Source organism: Gallinula chloropus (assembly GCF_964237585.1).
Source record: "Gallinula chloropus genome assembly, chromosome: 3".
Classification (NCBI taxonomy): domain Eukaryota; kingdom Metazoa; phylum Chordata; class Aves; order Gruiformes; family Rallidae; genus Gallinula; species Gallinula chloropus.
Genome location: NC_140087.1, coordinates 117994606 through 118017369, shown reverse-complemented (window position 1 = coordinate 118017369; position 22764 = coordinate 117994606). Strand labels below are relative to the sequence as shown.

Sequence of the window (22764 nt, the reverse complement as noted above, 5' to 3'; positions counted from 1 at the left end):
ATGTCGTCACAAGGTACCCAGGGACAATGGGTACAAGTTGTACCAGGAGAGGTTTCACCTCGACAAAAGAACTAATTCTTTCTCAACGACAACAACTTATTTTGGGTTTGCATGGTAGTGTAAGAGGTCACGGTCAGGGGTGGCTTCTGCAAGAATCTGCTAGAAGCTTACCCTAGGTCCAACAGAGCCAAGAGGTCTCAGTGTGTATTAGAGACAATATAGTCTTTAGCTTTGTCTTGACAGCTCACTGATCATCTGAATGCAACCTTTTTAATTAGTAATGGCTATAACGATTATGTTAGTATCGCTTGCTTTTTGATATAGCAATTAGAGGTTCCCACTGTAATTAATTAATCTATCATCTTTGTCAACAAGTAAAATAAAACAAGTCTCATTTGGTGCCTTTCCAGTGTAAATATAAAAACAACACAGCCTTAGAACATTTTTGGTTGTACAGCACCTCTGAAAGTCATCTAGTCTAACATCATGTTCAAAGCATGACCAACTTGAGAGGTAAATTTAGTTGCTCAGCACCCTGTCTGGTTTTGACTGTCTCCAAGTCTCAAAAAATGTCATTCTGCTTCAGTGCCTAACAAGCATCACGGCAAAATTATTTTTCATGTCTAGTCAGGTTGGAATCTGTGGTCCTCATCTCCATGTCATAAGAATCCATCTCTGCCTTTCCCCTTTCTGACATAGTTGCCCTTTTACTGGTTTACTCCAGTTTGCTAACGTCTGTCTTGCACTAGGGACTCCTAAACTGGTCACAGTAGTCTAGACACAGCTTCAGAAGTGCTGAAAAAGTGGGTATAATCACTATTACCAAAACTCACATGACGTAGTGGGGAATATAGTGAAGCACTTGGTCAGCCCTCCCTGTTGCAAGGGAGCACTGTTGACACATATGCAATTTGTTGTCCAACAACAACCCTTAAATGCTTTTTGTTAAAGCTGTTCCTTAAGCAATTAGCCTTTCACACTTATTTGCTTTCAGATATTTTCTGTCCAATCACCTCTTCAACTTTTTGATATTCATCTGAATGGCAGTCTTGTTATCCAGCCTATTGACTGCTCCCTACAATTTGGTGTCACCCACAAACTTGCTGACAGTGTGTTCCTTACCACATAATTACAAAACAACAAATCACACAGTACCATTTTCTCTGGAAGAGCCAATATACTGGTTTCCCAGGTAATGAAAAGGCAAACATTTTTTTGAAGGTGTACTTCACAAGGGACTAGGATAGGACCTGAGTGACCACAAGGAAGGAAGATCTAAATTTCAATAGAAAAATAACATCATTTTTTATAAAAGCAGTCAATAACAGGTGTTCTGGTCAGTAATAACTTGAGACTGAACGTGAATAGAAGCAGTCAATGTGCACACAAATAACCTTTTGATCTGGCAGCCTTTTTACTCATTCTCATCTTACCCCACACACCCGGAAATGCAGAATCAAATATGTGCTTTGATGTTAGTGCAAACAATAATCTTTGGCTCTTTATCCAATACTGAGTAAAAGAATCAATTACATAAATATCATTGTCTCTTTTTTTGACCTGTACACTATAGGGTTGATGTAAAGAAGCCATAGCATGAAGAGGAACTTGGCCTGAGACATTTTTTTACCCCACTGAAAAATCAATAGGCAAGTTTCCATCTTGGTTACCACAGTTTCAGCCTGGAGACACCTCACCAGACAGGTGAGTTTATTTGTATGGCTGAAGATTAAGATCAAGTCTTATTATAGCTGGATACATCAATGCCTCTGTACCTGGCATTCACACTGACTGCAAAGTTCACGTATAAGGGGCAATACACACAAAACTCACTTCAGACTATTTCATCTTTTCCAGTACAAGAAGTAAGAGGAAATAAAAGTGGAGCACAAGCAAACAACATCCTTCTTGGAAGAATGTGCACTTGACAAATGTTGCCGTTCTATCTGGTCACCTTTTGAATTTTATAATACCTGTGACGCTGAGTCACCTTGTCCTATCAGGAAACAGAAGACCTATAAATCACCCTCTGGTGAGGAACTCCAGTCACTTCCACAACCAACTGAAGAAGGACAGAAGAAACATTTGATCTTCCTGAAAACAAAAGGTAGGATTTAGTTTTATTTGTTTGCTTAAAGTGTAGCAATTTTTCTTTTCCAGGTATTAAAATGCATTTAAAAACCTCTATTGTCAGATTTGTTGAACAATTTAGGGCAATCACAGAAAGAGGCTTTATTCAGCGAAAAATAAGGATTAAATAGACAATAGTGTAACACAAGCTGGAAAAAAAAAGGGAGGGAAAAACGATGAATAATCAAAGATCGATGAAAAGCTGCCTGCATGCAAGAAAGCAGTATCTTGGCAGATTATATGTACACAGAGGAAGAGACAGAGACAGACCGAACATATTGAATCGGATATATATTCAGTTCAGTATACTCCATTGCTATATGTAGCTATCACCACTTATTTTCAGAGTGGGGAAATTACCACCTTGAGTAACTTACCATTCTTGTGTAATGTAGCTGCTAAGTATGGCTTTATGAGACAGTGCTGTACAAGGGGAATGATAGCTTGTATTATTCCATTTCAGGTCTTTTTGAAGGGTAATAGAAAATAATGGGGATGTTCTTTTGTAATAGTTATTCAATTGTATGAATAGTTTAGGATACACTTTTTTTTTTTTTTGGAAGAGGGGTGGGAAAAACATATTATATTCACACAAGTTTGCTAAACTCATACAAACTAGGGATGCTAAATCACTATCTTTCAGTGGCAGATCCCTGTACACAGATGGAGTTGCAGGAAAGTCAGTAAGACTTGGCACATGTCCTGATTTATGTTTGATTGAGGGGGAACAGGGGAGGGGGACAGAGAGACTGATTTTAGGACCAGTGCCTAGAAATTAATGCAGAGCAATTAAATTTACATCTCATAAACCATAAGCATTTGGTTGAAATCAGTGGGATTGCCAAAAGTATGTTAATATGTTGGACCAGGAAACCCACTGGGTCTTAAAAAGCATTCCAATGGCATTTTGAAACTTGTATCATTATTAAATTGCCAATTATATTTAATTGTAAGTTAATTCATAGAAAATATTGCAGTGAATGAATACTTTGCCCATGTCTTTAAGTTAGCTGCTTCAGTTTGGTTTGCAAAAAATAAAGGTTTCACTATTTCAACTAAGAGTTATTTTGCCTTTGAAACAGATAATTTGTTTTTACATGTTTTAGGTGCAAAAAGGGTTGTTTTCTATTTGCATATCATCACATTTTGCACTTAAAAGATGTATTTTTGCTTGTAACTTGAGTACAGCTAAAATTAGCCCCCACCTCTATTAACTTTCTAGTTAGAAATTAAGTGAAAAGAAAATGTTTTCATGTTATTGGGGGTATAAACTTTTTATTCTTAAACACCTAAGTCATACACAAGGCAAGGTATTCTAACAGCTCTGAGAAATAAGTGTCAGAAAAGTTAGTAAGAAAAGGCTTCTGTGATGCTAAAGCACTTCAAGAATGTATAGGTGATGTCAAAATTAAACATTAAATGACATAAGGCAAAATCAATAGCAGGGAATCAATGACTTACGTTAATCACCAGCATATATTTCCCCTGGATCAACTAGATCTTTCCTTAACTATAAATGCTTGGAATAAGCCACCCTGTTTTGAAGTCTGAGAGTGTTTAATTGTATAGATGTGTCCAGGCTGCCCAGCTTTTTTGGCCTCTGAGCTACAGCTGCCTATAGTCACTGTCCACTTCAATGGTCTTTGCTCTCTAGCAGAGCTGGAGCAGCATCCCTGCCTAGACCTGGGGACTGTAGGTCACCTCCAGTGCAATGTAAGCATGCTGATGAGGAAAATGGGCCTTGCTTTACCATTTGAAAAAGAGTAGTTTTTCTTACCCATATGTTCTCCACAAGCTGGAGCACCTTGTGTTTTATATAAACCGGTTGCCTCGAGGTAAAGGGGCTTTGCTGAATGTGGAAAGATCAGAAAATCCTATTGGCCTTTCCCCAAGAATATATTAAAACTAAAACCAGCAGCCCCTAAAAACGAAATAAGAAGTTAAGCTTATAATATACCTCTGTGGTAACATGCCCATAAAATCCCTTGGAGTGGGAGGCTGGGAAAAATGCCAAAGTAAGTAAGTTCCACTCTAGTCACCTGCTTGCCTACCCAAGGTAGCTGATCGGAAACAAGCTGAATGCAACTCCGATTGCAATCAGAAACCTGAACTTTGCAGTGACCTACGTTACCTCCTGGATCACTGTATGATGTTTTGAGCCCCCTGAGTATGTAGACTCAGAGTCACAGGTTCTGGTGGTTGCTTCTTCAATAAAGAAAGGCCTTAATTTCTTTTGCCATCCCACACTACCTGTAAGATAACCAAGAGTCGTCTTTAAAAAATGAAAACAAAAAAATGCTTTCTGAATCAAGTCCTTCCCTGGATGCCAGTGCTGAACCATTTCTTGTCCAGCCAGTTCTTTCCCAGATCATGTGCAAGACTTTGCAGTGCTGGGCATTAAGTAAGGGTTTTGAATCCTGACTCAGACACCTAAGTGTAGAGTTCTGCACATGGGCTAAGTGTCTAACTCCTCTTGCAACCAATGCAGTCCAGACAAAGAAGGGAATGGGGAGCAGGGGAAATTTCAAACGAACACAGGAACAAGCTAAAAGCAACAGCCCTCCCTATCCATTCCATAATGTGGCAATGTGCCAAAGACTTCTTACAGGAAGAGAAGCACTAATTTCCTCCTGTACTGTGAATTCAGGTGAAGGTATTTGGCCAGGATTACATCAGGAAGGATGACATGTACAAAGCAGTTGGTTCATAGAAATTTGGAAATGCAGAAAGGGAACTAATTTTATATTGCAGCCTTCCAGTACCTGAAAGGAGCATGTAAACAGTAAGGGAATCAACTTTTTAAAAGGGCAGACAATGGCAGGACAAGGGGGAATGGATTAAAGCTAAAGGAGGGAAGGTTTAGATTAGATATTAGGGAGAAGTTTTTTACAGAGAGAGTGGTAAGGTGCTGGAACAGGCTGCCCTGAGAGGTGGTGGGTGCCTCATGCCTGAGTGTGTTCAAGACCAGGTTGGATGGGGCCCTGAGCAATCTTGTGTAGATCCAGGCCTGGAGGTTGGTGGCCCTGCCTGTGGCAGGGGGGTTGGAATTCTATGATCCTTGGGGTCCCTTCCAACCCAGACCATTCTATGATTCTATGATTTTTACTTCTAAAAGTTGTGAGGAGGAGAGAAAGAAAGCATTAGCCTACTGCTTGAGAAAAAGCGAGGGAATACACAGAAGAAAGCTGCATTTGGTATTCAGAGACATGGAAGATCCATAAAGGAAATTAAATAATAATAATAATAATTAAATCCTCATTCTCCTCTTTTCAGAGATGATTCTGCCGGTGGTGCTCCTATGCCTCACAGCTGTGTTGCCTCTGTCCACAGGAGAGGTAGGATCCATCCTTTGTACTCAGAAAATCTGGATGGGATCTGAAGGACTCAGGGTCTGACTGAATATGGCTTTTCTTGTGCACAGCAAATAAGATGTGAAAAGACTCTGATTAGATATCTAGGATCTGGAAAGCATTCATGTTTGAAGTCTGTTTCATTTCAAAGCATTACACTGGTTCCCCACTCGCATACTAAATTATCTATAGGCCTGGTACTACTTATGAACTGGGTCAGGGATGACTATTTTACAGAAGCTCTCACACAGAGATGAAGTAATCTGTATCTCCCAAATATCCATCCTTTTTCCTGTTAATTCCCAACAGTTTTACAGGCAGCAGGTTTCTAAGTCTTTTCCTTTCTTGTCCTACAGGTCCTGAGCTATGTGCCTGTTGCTCACAGTCACATCCTCTCAACATGTTTTGAGGGGTTTTTTTTCCCTCAAACAGCTAAACTAATATACTCAATACACACTTAAAGTGGTTGTTCCTAAATCATATTTAGTCTGAAGCTTGAAGTTTGCCTCTTCTACCTCAGAAAAACTAATGTGGCTGAAGGCTTGACTACATTTCCCCCTGAGTCTTCAATTTCTGATTGCCATGCTGCAGTCTAGAAGGCTAGAGAAGAGGCAGAATTCTTTACATGGCTGTTTTTTTTAAGTAGAACACATACTAAAAGTGTGATAAATGCTTTCAGTTTTGGCAGAAACAACCTATGGTGTACAAAGCATAGACACACTCTTTTGTTCAGTGAGATGTCATGGTAAATACCACAAGAAGTCTCTGACAGTCCTGTGACTAAACAACAGGTACTTACCATGTAATGCTTTAAATGCTGTGGAACCATTTAAAGTGCTACTCCAGTTGGAAGCATCCCTAAAGATACTTAGCAGACGAAGTGTATCACAGTACCTTCTCCATCTCAAGAATCATCTCTTTGATTGATATTAGTACTCTGGTACTTTAATATTTCCTACACAGGATTGAAGAGTTCATTACATTCAAACAAGAAAGATATAAAACATGTTCTTTCAATTTAGGAAGCTGAATATTTGAATGGTCTGTTAACCAGCAAAGCAGATCAACAAAAGCTGATTGTTGACAAACATAATGCCCTCAGGAGGCAAGTAAAACCAACTGCCAGCAACATGATGAAGGTGGTAAGTTGTATGCTATAAATCTATTTTTTATGAATAATGGACCCTATGAAAGATACTGGACTGTATGAAAAGTCATGTTATTTTATTTATCCACAAATTCACTCTCTGGACCTTTGTTAAGGATTGAGCATGGCTAGCATCAAGAGAAACATAAAGCTGGGCAAGTGGGAAAAAAAGTCTGGTAAATTTTTGGTATATGAATAGTAACATCTTTTCCTTTTGGAGGAAAAAGGAAAATGGGGAGCCACCACATTGTTCATGTCTTTCTGATGCATTCTTCTTCCATCTTCACAGTTTCTGTTCTTCTCCTGGGTGTATATTAACTTTGTTTCTATCCCCTCTCCACCCAAAAAAAGAGAAGAAAAGGATTTTGTATATGACTTTTTTTCTGATTTGAAGTGTAATTTTGAAATGTTTTTCCTTCATAGGGGGTTATTAATTGGTACATATCTGAATTAATAATATTTTCTTCTTTCATTGAGCAATGGTGTCTTAAAGCTGCAGAAAATTCCCAAAAATGGGCCAATAAATGCTCTTTACGTCACAGTCCTCCTGACATGAGAAAAACCAGTAAGTGAAGCATGAATTCTAACTAATGTCATGTGATACTGATGTTACCATTTTGGTTTGTGTTAGTGGGGTTTTTGAGATGCCATTTATATTTAGTGTGATTTTATTAGTGCACAGGACAAAGGCAAAATTCTAGATACATATCTGCCCAGGATGTGATAAAAGTTCAATCCCATTCTCATCCCATTTGCATCAGTTTTACATTGGTATATCCTGTTTTCTTCAGGAGGTGAAAAACATCATAGTGAGAAAGCATATTCTGTCAAAATACCTGTGAGAAAGAAGAGAATTCAGACCCTGTTTACTGCAGAACACAGCTTGTATATGCTAGATGAAACTGTTTGGGAAGGAAGAGGCAAAGGGTGAAGGTCGAAAACCTGCTGGTGTTGCTAAGCATAACTGCTAAGACAAGACTCATCATTTTTAAATCCGCTGGAAATTTACAACTTATAACTGTCTTGAAGGTTCATATAAACACTTCAGTCTCTGAATGTTGAAGTTAAAAATCTACTATGTTAACATAGAATCATAGAATACCATACTGGATTGGTTGTAAAGGACCTTAAAGGGTCATCTAATTCCAACCCCCTGCCATGGCAGGGACACCCAGCACTAGACCAGGATGCCCAAAGTCCCATCCATCCTGGCCTTGAACACTGCCAGGGAGGGGGCATCCCCAAGCTCTTTCATCAGCCTGTCCCATTGCCTCACCATCCTCATAATGAAGAATATTTTCCTTATATCTAAATCTCCCCTCTTTTAATTTAAACCCATTGCTCCCTGTTGTATCACTAGACTCCCTGATAAACCATCCCTCTTCATCTTTCCTGTAGCCCCTTTAGGTACTGGAAGGCCACTATAAGATCTCCCTGGAGCCTTCTCTTCTCTAGGCTGAAGAAGCCCTGGCTTCATAGTAGAGGTGCTCTAGCCCTCTGATCATCTTTGTGGCCCTCGGATTTTCCTCTGTCCTTACTGTATGAAAGATGAGGATTGTCCTTCTATGCCCATACTTTTTGCCTTTAAAAAACAAAATCAAAAATCCCTTGTTCTTTCTAAGGTGAAGCCCATATGAAAACTAATGCATATGCAGTAGGGTTGCTCAGGGCACCACACATGAATAAAAACAGTGGGTGAATTCATTTGACGGTGTAGACACGTTCCTGTGTACCAGAAGTAAGCTTTGAATTATTGGGATTTTCCCAAGAATACTGAGCTGTGATCTGAATAACTAGGTTGCTAACTTTCACATAACAAAATTACAGTGATGGATCGCTGGTGCACATGTGTAGGTGTATCTACAGATATGCAGAAGGTCTGTCAACAACCAAACTATCAGCCAAACAGGCTGGCAAAGTGCTCAAGTGACAACTTCAGTATTGACAAAGGGTCATGTCACTGAACTGGGTAAAAAAAAATCAGCCCTACTGTCCTCATCTGGGATGAGAACTTCCATGGAAATCATACCACCTTTTGCTATCTTTTTCTGATGTGTACTTTTCATGTATTTATCAATGCCTTTTTCATTTCAGCTGTACAATGTGGTGAAAATCTCTTCATGTCATCTGCCCCTATGAAATGGGACCAGGTTGTTCAGGCCTGGTACTCTGAGGAGAAAAATTTTGAATATGGAACTGGAGCAAAACCAAAAGGTGCTGTGATTGGCCATTACACTCAGGTAGATGCAATTTTTTTATATATTTCAGGATGAATAAATAAATACACATATGCTAGCTAAGCAATATTTACCCTCTTGATTACTTTTAAAGGGAATAAAAGCAATATTTACCATCTTGATTACCTTTAAAGGCAATAAGCACAACAGAGACACAAGAGTTATTCTGGCAAAATAAAATTAAAACTTTCAACATAACACAATTAAAATGGAAGTAACAGTCTAAGTGTCTTTATGGGATAAAGGGAAAAGATAGTGGTATTTGAAAACTTCTGTATGAAAAAAAGGGAAGAAAATTATTTGTTTAACTTCTGAAAATTGCTCAGACACTGGAAGAGCAGGGTTAATAAAATATCAGAAAGGAAGTATAAATGAGTTTGTTCACTCTATAGAGTTCCATTGACTCAGAGCATTTCTGGTTTGAAAATGGCTTATGATAATCTCTGTTCACCTGCATGAAGCACAGGACACAAAACTGTACATCATTATTCCTACACCTTCTTCAACAGTTTTAATTCAATAGAAACATATATAACTGAGACAGTTTAATTCAGACATTTTATATGTATGTGTGATAAATTATTATATCCTAAATATTATTTGGTTCAGGGGTTAAAGCAGGGGAAAAAGGTGTTTCTCCAGCAGGATGGGACTTACATTTTACTATAATGGGTAAATAATGTAGCTTAACAAGGTTACAAATGTTTCTTTAATGCATATTGTACTTAAATGTTTGTCAAATGTATATTTTCATTCTCCTATGATTTTGGGTTTTTTAATACCTACAGGTGGTTTGGCACAATTCTGATAAAATTGGATGCGCTGTCGCTTATTGTCCCAACTCTATGTACAAATACTTCTATGTCTGCCAGTACTGCCCCACGTACGTACCAATTCTGATTCTGGAACTTTTTACTACATTATCAAAATTAGTTGGGAGACAGAGAAAGTTGTAATCATCTATAGTTGAGGAACAGGTTTGAAGTGTATTTGGAATATGAAAAGACAGAAAAATACTCATCAAAAGAATTGACACACAAGTAAAGCACAAAACATAAGTGACACTGATTTTTTCAGATTAAATTTCATTTGCCTAAAAGTCCCAATTTTCATAATTAATCACAAATAAATATTTTCCACATTCTACTTGAAATCTTAGTTCAGAAAGGCATATCAATATGTACAGAAGACTACAATTAATACCAACAACTTTAGTGGGAAATTTAAGACATAATGATGATTTCATAAGCTGTCTAAAATTTATTGTCACATCCACATTATAAAATATTGTGATGGGTTGACCTTGGCTGGCCGCCAGTAGCCCACCAAGCTGCTCTATCACTTCCCCTCCTCAACAGGACAGAGGGAGAAAAAATATGACAAAAAGCTTGTGGATCAAGATAAGGTCAGAGAGATTCACTAATTACTGTCATGGGCAAAACACACTCAACTTTAGGAAATTAGTTTATTACCAATCAAAACAGGCTAGGGTAATGAGGAAGAAAATTAATCTAAAAGCACCTCCCCCACATCTCCCTTCTTCCTGGGCTCAATTCCATACCCCATTTCTCTCCCTCCTCCCTCTCAGAGGAATGTGGACAGGGAATGGGGGTTGGTGTCAGTTCATCACACATTGCTTCTGCTGCTCCTTCCTCCTCAGGGGAGGACTCCTCACACTCTGCCCTTGCTCCAGCGTGGGGTCTCTCCCACAGCAGACAGTCCTCTATGAACTTCTCCAACCTGAGTCCTTCTCATGGGCTGCAGTTCTTCATTAACTGCTCCAGTGTGGGTCCTTTCCACGGGGTGCAGAGCTTCAGGACCAGACTGCTCCAGCAGGGATCCTCCATGGGGTCACAAGTCCTGCCAAGAACTTCCTTCCACTTCCCACAGGGTCACAGCCTCCTTTGGGCACATCCACCTGCTCCAGGGTGGAGTCCTACATGGGCTGCAGGTGGATATCTGATCCACCATCATCATCCATGGGCTGCAGGCAGACAGCATGGTCTTCTTCAGGGGCTGCAGGGGCGTCTCTGCCCTTGTGCCTGGAGCACTGTCACCCCCCCTTCTTCACTGACCGTGGTGTCTGCAAGGTGTTCCTCTCAAATCTCACTCCTCTCTCCTAGCTGCTGCCACATGGCAGTTTTCACCCTTTCCTAAATATGTTACCACAGAGACATTCCCACCATCATTGGTTAGCATAGCTTCAGGCAGTGGTGGGTCTGATTCAGAGATATCTGGAATTGGCTCCTGGTGTCTTCTCACAGTAGCCACACCTGCAGTCCCCCGACTACCAAAACCTTTCCAGATAAACCCAACATATCTATAAAAGTTGCTTGACAAGTAACCAAAGACTGAGCAAAAATTAATATATGTATGCATCCAAATAGTTAAGCTTTATTCTCTGTTATAGTGACTTTACAGCTTATGTTGGCAATTTTACCGTTTCAGAGGAAATATAATACCATTAATTCCGACACCCTACAAGAAAGGAAAACCCTGTGGTGATTGCCCTAAGGCTTGTGACAATGGATTATGCAGTAAGTTTTAAGCATTTTGATTGTGACTCGGGTAAAGTTGATGCTTTTCAAAAATCCTAATTAATTTATACAAATGGATAGATTTTAAAATTATTTGTTCAAATACCAGGCCAAAAGCACACTTGAGCATGACAGATTCTTTCCCTAGGTGGAGTAACTTGTAGAGTTAAACCAAAGAAGGAGTTTGTGATAAGGGTAGGTAAATGTTAGACAGTAGATGGTGTACCTTAGGAGGCAGATACCCTCCACTTAATGAATAGAGATATTCATATGGCCTAGACACCTTAATTAAAGATTATAATATCTGGGTGTCCACAGAGAAACTCTCTTGAATACATCCTCATGTGAGAAGATGCACTGACTGCTGTGATGTCAAAGATACATGTACACCAGTGGTACCACACAAATCTCAGGTTCAGATTTCCAGATGCAGTTTATACGCTTTTTCATGCCCAGCAGAGGCAATTCTCCTGAATACAGGAAATGCCAAGGAAAGAGAATGAGGGGACTTCTTTATCTTTTTTTCTTCTTCTTCCTTTGAACAAAGGTGGCAGATCAGGTAGGATAGAAACACATGGGATGAGTATCATAAAGCAAGACTTAATTTCGAGTCTAACTTCTGTTACATAACCTAATTCTCATCATGAGATAGAGTATAAAGGAAGAAAGCTTCAAAACACCTTGCAAGTTCTGTGAGTAAGCTCCTCAAAAGACCTAAGAATTATTTCTGTGTGGTCAAAGGGTTTGAGTGCTGCTGTGGAGCAAAAGCCTACAAAGAAAAAAAAGTACAGGGAAAATACATACTGTTGACAAATTATTCTAAAAGTAAATGCTGCAGGTTCTCACTTCCCATTTATGGTTAATTTTGTGTTTCAATTAATTTTCAGCCAAGCTTTGAAAGTTTGAAGATGTTTATTCCAACCGTCTTGGCAAAGTCTCCTGCGTACCATATCTTCATGAAGTTCCCTGCCCTGCTTCCTGCTAATGCAAAACTGAAATGAAATATCAGGTTTAACTTTTCCTTCCCTGGACAACCCTCTTAGTATAGATGAATAGTCTTTGGTTATGCAAACAGTCTTAGCTAATCTTGACCAATACTTTGAACTATTGTTCTGTTAACAGGACCAGAAGATAAACAGAATTATCTGAAATAATATATATATCAAAGCAATTTGAAGAGCAGCAGTTTGCACTAGAAGTATATAAGGATCTGTATCTTTTGCTGACATACATTCTACTGTAAAATTCTCAGCAGTACTTAAACTTTAGTAAGTGTGTTGCATTTAAATTAATGATCCTACTTATAGTATAAGAATGCATTTAGTGTAAATACAGATAACCAAACCTGCCCTCTAATGGGAAAGAACTATCTGAGGAAACAGCATTATTCTCAAAATAATTTCCATGGGGAAATATCCCTCGTTTGGAAACTTTGACTCTAGTAAGAATGTCTTCCAACATGTTTTTTAATATCTGCTTTTGCTGTATCAATCATTAAATTACTAATTCTTCACTGCCCAATTCATTGTGAATTTTCTTTTTTCTTATTAATGCAAAATACTCTTCACTTAACTTCCACCAGCTTTATGACTGTGTCACCATTAGGTCTTGAAGGGAGCCTTATTCTTTGGTAGCATAAGCAGAAAGACTTCATGTGAAAAGCTGAAAGTTCTTGTGAGAAATGGAAGATTTCCTAGGCAAAACCAGAAGTCAGGCTGACAACAGAATAGAGACTTAACAGATCAGAGAGCTGCACAATCTCCAACAGCATGAAGTTGAACAAGAGCAAGTGTCAGATTCTGCACCCGCAAGGGACAACCTTGTCTATGCATTCAGGCTGGGGGATCAGATTCTGGAGGCCAGCCATGCTGAGAGGGATTTGAGGGTCTTGGTCAACAGCAAGTTACCCATGAGCCAGCAGTGTGCCCAGGCAGTCAGGAGGGCCAATTGCATCCTGGGGAACACCAAGCACAGCATGGCCAGCCGGTTCTGGTCTACACTGTGCTGGTGCGACCTCACCTTGAGTACTGGGTACAGTTCTGGGTGTCACAGTACAAGAGGGACACAAATATGTTGCAGAATGTCCAGGGAAGGGCAACAAGGGTGGTGAAGGGTCTGGAGGATAAATCTTAGCGAGGAGAGACTTAAGTCCCTTTGTTTGTTCAGCCTGGAGAAGAGGAGGTTGAAAGGAGACCTCATTGCAGTCTATGGCTTCCTGACAAAGGGGGGGTGAAGGGCCAGACTTGGTGACCAGGGATAGAACCCAAGAGAATGGCATGAAGCTGTGACAGGGTGTTAGTTTGGGTGTTAGGAAGAGGTTCTTTACTGGGAGGGTGATCAGACACTGCAACAGGCTCCCTAGAAGTGGTCACAGCACCAAGCTTGGCTGAGGTCAAGAAGCTTCTGAATGATGCCCTCAGTCCCATGCTATGACTTGGCTGGGCCTGTGTGGATCCAGGAGTTGGACTTGATGATCCTTATGGGACCCTTCCAACTCAGAAGATTCTAGGATTCTATGAACATTGCTTCAGACTGTCTTTCAGAGAGAATGACTATTACCATAAATAAAATGCAATACCCACTTATGTGACTTGTGGGAAACAAAAATTCTAGTTCTATTGTGCAGTCAACAGTGTGACTAAATATCATTTTAGTCTCATCTTACAGTAGTTTCACGCTCCAGTCCTCTGGAAGGAAGAAAGCTGCTGTCATAATTGAGGTTCCAAGTCCCTGAGTCCTTGGCGCAATAATTTCAGCACATACTTCTGACTCATTCATTTCAATGGCAATTTCAACACATGTTTCCGACTCATTCATTTCAGTGGTATTTCTTCTAGCATGAAAGATGTGCATTAAATTAAAAGCCTGGTTGCACAATTCAAAGTGCTTATTGTTGTTTGTTTGTTTCTCATTCATCTCCACCACATTTTTCATCCATGGTATACTGATATCTCGTTTGGGTAGGTGTTTATTAGTAAATTAAGCAATGTCAGGGCATAGATGTGGGTGTTGGAACATGACTTACCGCACTCTTAAATAGCACAGATCCAAGTGAGAATGATGGTAACACAATAGCTATTCTAATGTTATAAGGAAATGAATAGAACTGTTACCCCCCACTCCTAAAAACGTCTCTTTATTATGACTAATGGGTATAGAAATCTATTTCCTTCCATCATAACCCATAATGGAAGAACAGACTTCTCAGTCATTCACTGGGGGCAAGAAGTAGTGTAATGAGGTAAAAATCAGCCCTCATACACCTAACCTGTAAGGACTCAAGGAAATGAAGGTCAATAAACCTAATTTAGATATTCAGGAAGATAATGGATCACATTGTTTACTAGTCATTTTGTAATCAGTAAAGTATAAAATACCAGCATTCACTTCTCACAAGCCGATCTTGCCAAACCAAATTTTCCTCTTCAAAGAGCAAATTGGAGAAGTAGATGTTGTTTTGTCTTTGGTAGCATGTTTGGCAAAGCTATAAAAGACATTTGCAAACCACAGAGGTGAGGTTCATGTGAAAGTAATAACACATAGCACATACACAATATCCTCGATGCTTTTGTACAGGGGGATGAGATGGTGGCCTCTGGCAATGGGGTTAGCCTTTGACACCATTTCCCACAGCATTCTCCTTGAGAAAATGGTTGCTCAGGGCTTCAATGTGTGTACACTTTGCTGAGTGAAAAATCTGGCTGGATGGCCAGGCCAAAAGAGTTGTGGTGAATGGAGTTAAATCTAGTTGGCAGCCAGTCACAGGTGGTGTTCCCTAGGGCTCAGTGCTGGGGCCAGTTCCCCTTAGTATCTTTATCAGTGATGGGAGGATTGAGCCCACCATCAGTAAGTTTGTAGGCAACACCAAGCTGGGTGGAAGTGTTGATCTGCTGGTGGGTATAAAGCGTCTATGGAGGGATCTGAAGAGGCTGGATTAATGGGCAGAGGTCAACTGTATGAGGTTCAACAAGGCTCAGTGCTGGGTCCTATGCTTGGGACACAACAGCCCATGCAGTGTTACAGGCTTGGAAAAAAGGCCTGGCAGAAAAGGACCTGGGGGGTGTTGGTCGACAGCCAGCTGAATATGGTCCAGCAGTGTTCCCAGGTGGCCAAGAAGGCCAACAGCATCCTGGCTTATATCAGAAATAGTGTGGCCAGCAGGACCAGGGCAGTGATTGTCCCCCTGTACTCATCACTGGTGAGGCTGCACCTCAAGCACTGTGCTCAGGTTTGGGTTCCTCCCTACAGAAAGACATTGAAGTGCTGGAACAGGTCCAGAGAATTGCAATGAAGCTGGTGAAGGGCCTGAAACACAAGTCTGATGAGGAGCAGATGAGAGAACTGGGGTTGTTTAGCCTAGAGAAGAGGAGGCTGAGGGGAGACCTTATTGATCTTTACAACTACCCCAGAGGAGGTTTTGAGGAGGTTGTAAGGAGGTGGGTGTCTCCACTCCCAAGTTATAAGCAATAGGAGCAGAGGAAATGGTATGAAGTTGTACCAGGGGAGGTTTAGATTCGATATTAAGAAAAATTTCTTCATAGAAAGAGTCGTCAATCATTGGAATAGGCTACCCAGGGAAGTGGTTGAGCTTAGTGGTCATAGTGGACACCTTCGAAGTTCTAGAATAACACTTGGACTAGAAGATTTTAAAGGTCTTTTCCAACCAGAAATATTTTATGCTTCTATATGTTATAATGGCCCTTAAGGCCTTTGCCAGCACTGTCTGGTTGCAACACAACCATTTGTAGCAGAATCAGTCACTAAACCTTTCTCGTGTGCAAGCAAAACCAGCAGTCTAACCCCATATATAGCAGTTCTCATAGCCATCTTCCTTCCAATATATGCATAAATGAACAAAAAGGTGTCTAAGGGGGTCTAGTTTTACTTCATAATGTATTGCAATGAAGTGTGTTTGTCCCTCACAGTTCACTGGGGTCACTGGGGTCCCCACATCAGATGATGCATTCCTCCTAGCACATCCTGTTGCTGAGGTGTTTCACCTCTCAAGGTGAAACCCTTGAAATCCATCCCAGCTTTGCCAAGGATCCAGAGGTGACAAGAAGCTGCCATGGGAGGGCCCATGGAAAGGGGTTGTTTCTCATTTGTCCTTCTCACCTACTTCTGATGGAGCTCTCTGAAGACAGCTGGCAGCTCTAGGACAGTGCCTGAGTTACATCCAATAACAGGGACCCCTGATTTGTTGTGGAAAAGTACACAGTTTGGAACAGAACAGGAAAGGACAGGATAAATTCAGTTGTAAGGGACATCTAGACATCATCTAGTCCAACTGCTTGTCCACAAACTACTTTAGTTCACTCTCACTTGTGCGTTGGTGTAACAGGAACAGCACAGTTCAGCTAAAGCAGTATCCTGCCTCTCACCATTACAAAAATAAGGACTTTTAATGGCAGGTAGGAATTTCCTGTGACAAGCCGAACAGATTTTGCTCTCTCCCCAGATTTGATATCTAACAGCCACGACATCCTTTTAGCGCTGAAACAGAAACTTCAATGTCAATTTTTAAATGTAGCATCATTAGTTATGAAACTTCTGGGTATTCCTAGAATGTACTCAGCCTTCTGAAAGCTGCAAGAGGGATGTGATTTACACCCTTCTCGTGCTGTAGGACTTGATTCACTTATTTTTCCAGAATTTGAAGAAATGTTCTTGAAACCTGCAAAGCACAACCGCGCAATACACTTTTAAACGTGTGCCTAGAGCCGTGATTGATTTGACACTTTAAAGTGTTAACACTGTGTTTCAAGGGTGGGGATGGAAAAAACAGTGAAGTCTCTTGTTATGTGTGGTGGGTTAGAAAAATCCCTCCCGAAACTGTGCATTGCCTCTGATGTAGCATCTCTCCTGGCTGCACAATTCAACAGCTCTTTCCCAAAGTTCAAGGAAAAAAAAGATATTGTATGTGCTTTAAAAGAACATTTTTCTTTTTCTGTGAGTTCAATGAGACAAAGTGTGCATCCATCTGAACAAAATGACTGCAATAAGTGGCTCTAATTTTAAAATAACTCCCTGATCACAGAGTTAACTTCCCTTAAGCCAAGGAATGCTTAGTATTCATTTGCATGTTGCAGGACAGGACTGTTTAACAGTGGAGCTGTACATCCTATACCTTTATCAGATAAGTAAATTTTAGGTAAATGGTGACACATTCCAAAGATTTGTGACACTTATTATAATTTCCAAGTTGTACATCCTGTAAACAACAGGAGAAATGTGACCACGTTCTCTCTTTTCAGGACTATTTTCACATGAATTTAAAAAAAAATTTAAATTTTTTTTTACACTTTGTTCTACCCTTTTATTCAAATACAAATAACATCCAAGGATCAATGTCCACAACATGTTAAAAGACAGAGCAAGCAACCACACAGTCACATAGGCTTAATATAATAATATCTTTGGCAGCAGAATTGACAAACCAACAAATCTCATAAATTAGTCTAAAATGTTAAAACACAGTTTTTGAGAATGTAGAGTCTTCAGTGAATTTTTCTCCATACTTTCTTGAGATTTGAAGAGGGAGCTGTGGGGTTTTTTTCATCTGCCTGACAGCTTTCAGCAAAGCACTGCCTGGCATGCATCACAAAGGCAAAAACGTACATGCTGCAAGAGACATCATCATTAGATAATGCAGCTCACAAATATTAATGCTTTAAAGTATGCTAATGAAAATTAACATCCTGCACACTATGTTTAATGTATCTATCAACTTTTTTACGTCTTTCACACTAAACATGTTATTAACATCCAAGGAAGCCAAGAAATGTGGGCTCTGAGATTACTACCAACATCCTCCTATGAAAGCATACATGAATGCAGTGATCAAAATATAGAACATTCCACAGTATTCAAATACAGTCCTGAAGAAAGTCCTGAGCTTTAAACAGAAGGACAGCTTCACTTTTTGAAATGCATGTCACAAGTAGTTGAAATTGCATGGTAGATAAAATTTTCCATTTCTCTGCTAAACCTAATTGGATGATAACTAAAAAGAGAGAGAGACTACAGTGAGCTTTCAGAGACTGGGAGTGTAGGACCATAATGAAGTTACATTTACAGTTTGGCACTTCTGACTTTGATTGCTACTATAGACAAATGCACTGTGCATTAGTGCATTTTTTTCCTGTGATTTTGTAGGAGCATGTACCTTTGGCTTAATCTCACACATAATTATGTAAACCTAAAGACATCAATTTGAATTGTACATTTACACAAAACCAAGAAATCATGGGATATTTTTTTTCCCCAGAGAAGTCCCACCAGTTATTTTTCCATACTGTTTGTCTAACTTTTAACCTATCATATGTAATATTTGTTTCCAAACAGATTTTCTCAGGGGCTGAGTCATCATCTGCTACGTACTATGCTGTATCTAGTATCAGCCAGGTTTTTGTTCTGTCCTGGAAGAGTAAAGACATCCTAAAAACTACAATGTACATTAAAGTGGCATAAAATAATTTGAGACTTCAAATATTAATTATCTTAGCAGAAAGGTGCCTTTTCTACTTGTACAGAGATAAACTTCCTATGCAACTATAGATAAGCTTTTTTAGATACATGTTATGCAACGAAGTAATGAACATTGTTCTAACTCTTTCTGTGCCATTTTCAGATGGTTTTCCTGACATCATGTGTGTGTCTACTGGCTCTGCTCTCTTCTTTAAAGACAATCTTTAAAGAAAACAGAAATAATCTACAGATTGTTTTACATATCTGTAGCTTATTGCTTTATCATTTTGCAGCTGTAAAAGGAAACAAGAGGTGCATACTCAGAAGATGCATGTTCAGATCTTGTGACAGCCAGAGATCATCCATGCTCTCAGTTGGTCCAAGTAATACCCCCAGCCATGGTACCCACAATCCTCTGGCACCCAGGCTGTCTGCACAGTGGCTTACATAAGAGGTAAGTGTCTACAAATTTAATGCAAATTGCAACAAAAGATTAAGCAAGGAGTGGCATATTACAATTTAATAGGGAACAAGAGTTTAATCCTCCCACTTCTTCCATGCTGTGGCATGCATAAAGGTTACAGATTTCCCTTGGAATGGCAGAGAGCTATCAGAGGCGGTTAGGACCACACATCTGGATATAAGCAGCTGTGTTTCTCACAGAAACGTCTGCAGGGATCTTTTAATCTTGGTCTCAGCTTGTCCACAAATGAGCACGCTCTGTAATATGTCAAGAATAAACCTCTTATTGTTTTAGTGTTAATGGCAGGGACTGTCCGTTGCTGTTAATCTATTTATTACTCTGCCTATAATATTCTGTGGCCATAGTTTGTTAAGTTTATAATGTAGTAACAGTGTTGTATCAGTTTCTGTCAATTTTTCCATGAGTTTTGCTGTTTGGGCTGTTTTGGGGTGAGCGTTTTTCAGGTAGTTGCTCTATGATTTAAAAAACTGTCAAAAACTGTCAAAAATCAGTTATTTTTTAATCTATTACAGCACAATTCACCATAAGATCCAACACTAAGTCCTTTTGTTACAACTGAGGGGCTGTAAAAAGGCAGCAATGAGCTTTGTGTGAGGGGGAATGTTAAACTATGCTATTACTTCATGCATAGCTCATGGGTGGGATTTCAGACGCAACCTGTTAAAGTGCAGAGACTGAGATTGAAGGGGTGGAATTAAGAGAGGGGGAGCAGCAAAAAATTACTGGAACACTTTGTCTATCTCATCTGACAGCACTGTGGAAGAGAAGTTGCCTGGGATGGCTTACACAGATTAGCATTGTCAGAAAAAGAAGACCATTCCCAGTGCTACTGCTACGTTTCCTTCTTCCTGAGTTGATTATTTTTCCCTAACCTGGCAGAAAACTTTCCACAGCCTGGCTGCTGCTGAAACTTGCAGACAGAGAGGAATATAATCTCACCCAGCAAGAGTCTGGAACTATCAGATGGCTCCACATCAGATGCATCCCAGGAGTGTATTTGGAAGAGATGGCAGAGCTCCCCTTTTTTCTCCTTTCATGTATTTCCCTGCTTTGTCCACCAGTAAGGTCCATCCTCATCAACAGTAAATTGATGTGCTTGTAGTCCTTATTGAGTAGATGTGCTATGAAAGGAAAGAATTAAAAGGAAAGGATAAGGAAGGCTGTGGGTTGGAAGTGGTCATCTCATCCACCATTTATTCAGCGTGTAATGCAGCTCAGAAAAAGGCACACCTCCAACTTTACTATATGTAGTTACAGTGCTGTATTTAAATAATTCACTGGGCTTTCCAGAGTTGTTGTGCTCTTCCGTTTACATCCAGTTAGTGCCAGATTTCATTCTGGCAACTCCCACCAAGACTCATACCCCTGCGGATCAGACTCTTGTTTCCACCCGATTTCAGGCTTGGTTCAGAGAAGAAATTGTCCTCTTTGAATAGCTGTGATTTATTACCTGCAGAGTGGTGAAGTGGTTCACATATGGGTGTGAAAAGTTAGTGTTTAACCCCATTCTGTCTCTGTGAACTGTATTGCTAAATTTTGAGGATAATTTGTCTCCATGTCTATTTTTGGTTGTGTTGTTTGCTAGTTAAGGCATAACAGTTCTTTTAACGTCAGACAGGAGTTAGTGCAGCAGCCTTTGGGACAAGCTCTAAATTAAATTTCCATCTCATCAATACACCCTTTGCTATGAGGTTTAGTATACCAACCGTACAGATCACATCTGGCCTTCATTTAGAGTATGTCTCATACTCTAAAAATCAGTTTCTTAATCTACAGCAAATGAGACCATTTAAACAGAAGTTTAAAGTAATCTGATGGAAAACATCTTCTAAAGACTTAAGTATAAATGCTTAGATCTGTCAATTCTGGAAGATGGATTAAAACACTTCATGAAAAGGATCTCATTCCCCAGTCAGTCTTTGTTTTTTGAGAGCCATTTCTCATGACATCTAATATTTATGAATAAAAGTAGTTCTCCATATGAATAAAGAAAATAAGGCTTTGGAGAGGCTTTTGTCCAAAAAGGGTATAAAATGCAAGCTTCTTAGCCCCTTCACAAGTGGCTTCATTTGGGAAACGGACTGGCAGAGATTTGAGCCCCTTGCCCAGCTTAGACTGGTGATACACATGGTACAACCAAAGGTTATACCCTTCTGACTTGGAAGGTTCTAGAAAAGAGATAGCACTTTAAGAAAGCTGCATCTCTCTCATTTCCACTTCATTAACTCAGCCTTCCTCCCATTTGAAATCACCCAGGATGAGCACATGCAGCAGAATGGACTTGCTTAGCAATCTGTGGTATCAAGTATGGTTTGAAAGCCAGTTCATCTAACACGTTTTCTTTCAAGTTTTTCATTATTTAGATATCAGGAAACCCTTGCAAATGTGCAGACAAGTATAAAAACTGTCCTGTTTTTAAAAAGGAGGTGTATGCATTACTGCAATTTAGACCAGCACCGTTCTCAGGCTTCCTGTGCACCCCTGAAATAAAACAAACAGAACCACGTTCCTCACAATGGCACGATAATGAAAACACTGTTTACATCCTAGTGCTGTGATCTTTAGCCTAATCACCCAGCCAGCTTTAGGACATAGAGACCCAGGCAAGATGTGGGGAATCCCATGCTCTTACTTGCAGTGGCACCACCTCCTCTTTCGATCAAATACTCTCTGGGAGGAAGCTATACCCACATGCTGCTGTTACTTAATGACCAAAGTCCACTAAGTGTTTTTTTTGGAACCGATTTCTTCCTGGCCATAGCTCAGGCAATACCAGCAGCCTTCTCAGCTCTACAGAGTGCAGATCTCTTGCTATTTACCCCCTGTTCTGTCCATGACGCTGATTGTGGAATGATCTCTCCCTGTCCTTATCTGGAATCCTAAGCCTCTCAATACATATTTTCTCCCCTGTCCAGCTGAAAAGCAGAGTGATAGAGCAACTTTGGTAGTTTTCTAGCCTCCAGCCAGGGTCAAACCACCACAGCCAGTACTAACAAGGAGCTACATGTCCCTACTCTACCCCTTCTTCTCTCTCCTCACCAAATCCGTATCAGCTGGCCATGAGAATTAACCAAGTTAGTTTTAGCTGTCTTCAGTGAAAGTGTCCCAGTGCCTGATTAACCTTTACTGAGATAAATCAGCACACTAACCCAGCAGAAAACTGCTCCTTCAGTTAGTTTTCTCTTAGAGAGGCTCACTCCTCTAATCACAGCATCAAAGCTAATGCAAATCAGGACCCTAAGCGACTGAATGTATTTGACTTGCCTGTATCCTGCACCTGTCCTGAGCTGCTAGAATGAAACACCCGCGTTCACACAAAGACGGAAAACTTCCCGAGGCGTGGGGAACGGCTAAACAAGAATGTGTTTCTAGTTTAAATGTGCCTTAATATCTGCAGCTGCAACACTCTAAC

The 22764-nt window shown here is 40.1% G+C and overlaps 1 protein-coding gene across 1 annotated transcript; it reads left to right on the top strand.

The window, feature by feature from the left end:
• On the top strand, positions 1-21910 carry LOC311189521 (cysteine-rich venom protein TEL1-like; the record flags this gene model as incomplete). The annotated part of the gene is made up of 9 exons (XM_084261184.1): positions 1-13; positions 1916-2107; positions 5404-5465; positions 6503-6622; positions 7105-7192; positions 8722-8867; positions 9653-9747; positions 11313-11401; positions 21723-21910. 9 exons carry the CDS (start codon positions 1-3, stop codon positions 21908-21910), a joined length of 993 nt encoding a protein of 330 aa, XP_084117310.1.
• Positions 21911-22764: the final 854 nt, after the last annotated feature.